This window comes from Capsicum annuum, unplaced genomic scaffold (genome assembly GCF_002878395.1).
Source record: "Capsicum annuum cultivar UCD-10X-F1 unplaced genomic scaffold, UCD10Xv1.1 ctg66924, whole genome shotgun sequence".
NCBI lineage: Eukaryota > Viridiplantae > Streptophyta > Magnoliopsida > Solanales > Solanaceae > Capsicum > Capsicum annuum.
Genome location: NW_025876328.1, coordinates 1 through 2713, shown reverse-complemented (window position 1 = coordinate 2713; position 2713 = coordinate 1). Strand labels below are relative to the sequence as shown.

Below are 2713 nucleotides of genomic sequence, written 5' to 3'. Positions count from 1 at the left end.
TAGGATTATACTTGGTATGTTATTATTGTTGTTATTTTATAGTTTTCGTGCTAACGGGCAGTGTAAAAGTTCCTCATAGTGCAACTACAAATTACAACTAATACTAACATGGCTTCCAAATGATTGTTTGACAAGCAGGGGAAGAGCAAAACAGACGTAAATTTACATGGGAACTTAGAAGAGAAATTTCAAAAGGAATAGCAAATGGACTTTCATATCTCCATGAAGAAGTGAATCCACATGTTGTACATAGGGATATTAAGGCCAGCAACATACTTCTTGATCAAAATTTCACACCAAAAATTGCAGATTTTGGTTTATCTAGGCTATTTTCCAAGAACATTTCACATATTACAACTCGAGTTGCCGGTACATTGTAAGTCAAATTACAACTTGTTCTTTTTGATTACACGTGTTAACTTCTCCAGTGTTGTTAAGCTAATCATGTTGTTAATTTCTTGATTAATGCTATGCGTAAAGAGGCTATCTTTCTCCAGAATACGCGATCAGTGGACATTTAACTCGGAAATCAGATGTTTATAGCTTTGGAGTATTATTGCTAGAAATAGTCAGTGGTTGTCCTGTTATTGCCTTTGACATTGAGAGAGGAGAACATTTCCTAGTTAACAAGGTAACCTTTTCTGTTAATGTCAATCCTAACCTCGTATAGTTAATGTATATGTGTGTACGGTCAGTACGTATATATTATATACTCATTATACAGTAAGTATACACTATTGACGGGTACAACTAAGAGGGAGAATTTTCATTTTAGTCGTCTGGCTAAAAATATTGAGATCCCTTCAAATAGTTCTACTTACTATGTTGTTGGCTTGAGGAGCCATGAGAGGATTGTTTGAAAGGATTTTACTTATATACACCGGTATTATCAAAGAAACTTTGCACTATCAATGTGACACGTAGCTATCTGATCTGATAGTATCAGCATCAGTGCGAATCATGATTTGAGGGGTTAATTATGTGTGTATATTTCAGGCATGGGAAATTTACAATACTGGAAGATTATTAGAGCTAGTAGACCCTATGTTAAATGGAGAATTTCATGGCGACGAAGCTGTCCGATTCTTGAAAATTGGTCTACTTTGTGTACAAGAAATAGCCAGCCTACGCCCCAAAATGTCTACAGTCATCAAGATGTTGAGCAATGCTAATTATATGGAATTAGAGGACATAAATATTACTCAGCCTGGAATTCTTGCTGATTTGGGAGATGTTAAAATAGGCCAAAAACAATCTACTCACAGTTTTTTATCAAGTGCTGTAGATATAGCTAGAAAATGTTGGTACAAAGTGTATGTTTCACATACACAAAGTTGGCCAATTCTCTTTGACAAGATATAAAATCAATGTAGAGGGAGATTTAGGATTTGATTTCGAGTAGACATACAATAACAAGATTCATATTGAAGTATATATAGATATTTAGTGAGTCTTTAAATGGGGAAAAGACTCAAATATGTCATTGAACTATAAGAAATTACTCATTTATGCCATCAGTTAAAAGTTTGGCTCATTTATGTCATCGCCGTTATAAAATTGGTTCATTCATGCCATTAATTTTAAATGGTGGTTTTCAAAAACAGCTTTGCCACGTGACCTTTTATTAAAGGTCCACGTCATTAATTAAAATAAGGAAAAAAACTCAAATATGCCATTAAACTATCAGAAATGACTCATTTATGCCACCAGTTAAAAGTTCAGCTCATTCATGCCATTGTCGTTATAAAATCCTCACCCATGTCATTACTTTTTAATGGTGGGTTTTCAAAAACAGTTTTGTCATGTGGCCTTTTCTTAGAGGTCCGCGACATTAATTAAAATAAATCAATATTAATTTCAAAATATATTAGACCCATTAAAAACAATCGATTCATTTAACATAACCTGACTCACACCCATTAAAATATATTTTTTCCTACAACAACAACTATTTTTCTAATCAGAAAAAATAGTGATTAATGTATATCTTTTGGCTATTTCTAGTTGATTCTAAATCATTATAAATGTTACGCTTAACAGAAACTTCAAAAATTCTATCCTACAGTAACTGATTAGTTTTAATTGCAGTGACTCTAATATATACTTTGAAGTTGCAAGAAAATAAACCAATGAACGATTAGGGCAAGCAATAAAAAGAAAGAGGCGTACCAATAGAACTTCTCCATTCTCCCATCACGAATTAGGGGAGTATACATTATTGAAAAAATAATTTCCAAATAACGACTTAAAAGAAGTCTGTTATCCTAATTATCCCGCCATGCATATGGGATAACTTCTCCCATCACGAATTAGTGGAACATACATTGTTGAAAAATTATTTTCAAATAACGGCTTAAAAGAAGTCTGCTATTCCAATTATCCCGCTATGTATATGCGATAACTTCTACCATCATTATGGTATAAATGCTGGAATAAATAATCCCGATACTAACTAATTTAAGATATTTTGAAATTAATATTGATTTCTTTTAATTAATGGCATGGACTTCAAATAAAAGACCACGTGGCAAAGCTATTTTTAAAAATCCATCATTAAAAAGTAATGACATGAGTGAGTTGATTTTATAATGGTAATGGCATGAATGAGCCGAACTTTTAACTGATGGCATAAATGAGTCATTTCTGATAGTTTAATGACATATTTGAGCCTTTTTGCTTATTTTAGTTAATGATGTGGACATCTAATAAAAGA

The 2713-nt window shown here is 32.5% G+C and overlaps 1 protein-coding gene across 1 annotated transcript; it reads left to right on the top strand.

Moving 5' to 3' along the window:
- Positions 1 to 4: 4 nt before the first annotated feature.
- LOC124893890 (cold-responsive protein kinase 1-like) lies at positions 5 to 1534 on the top strand (the record flags this gene model as incomplete). Its single annotated transcript, XM_047404726.1, has 4 exons — positions 5 to 14; positions 139 to 376; positions 481 to 631; positions 997 to 1534. Coding segments are annotated over 4 exons (765 nt in total), but the record flags the coding sequence as incomplete, so codon positions are not given.
- Positions 1535 to 2713: the final 1179 nt, after the last annotated feature.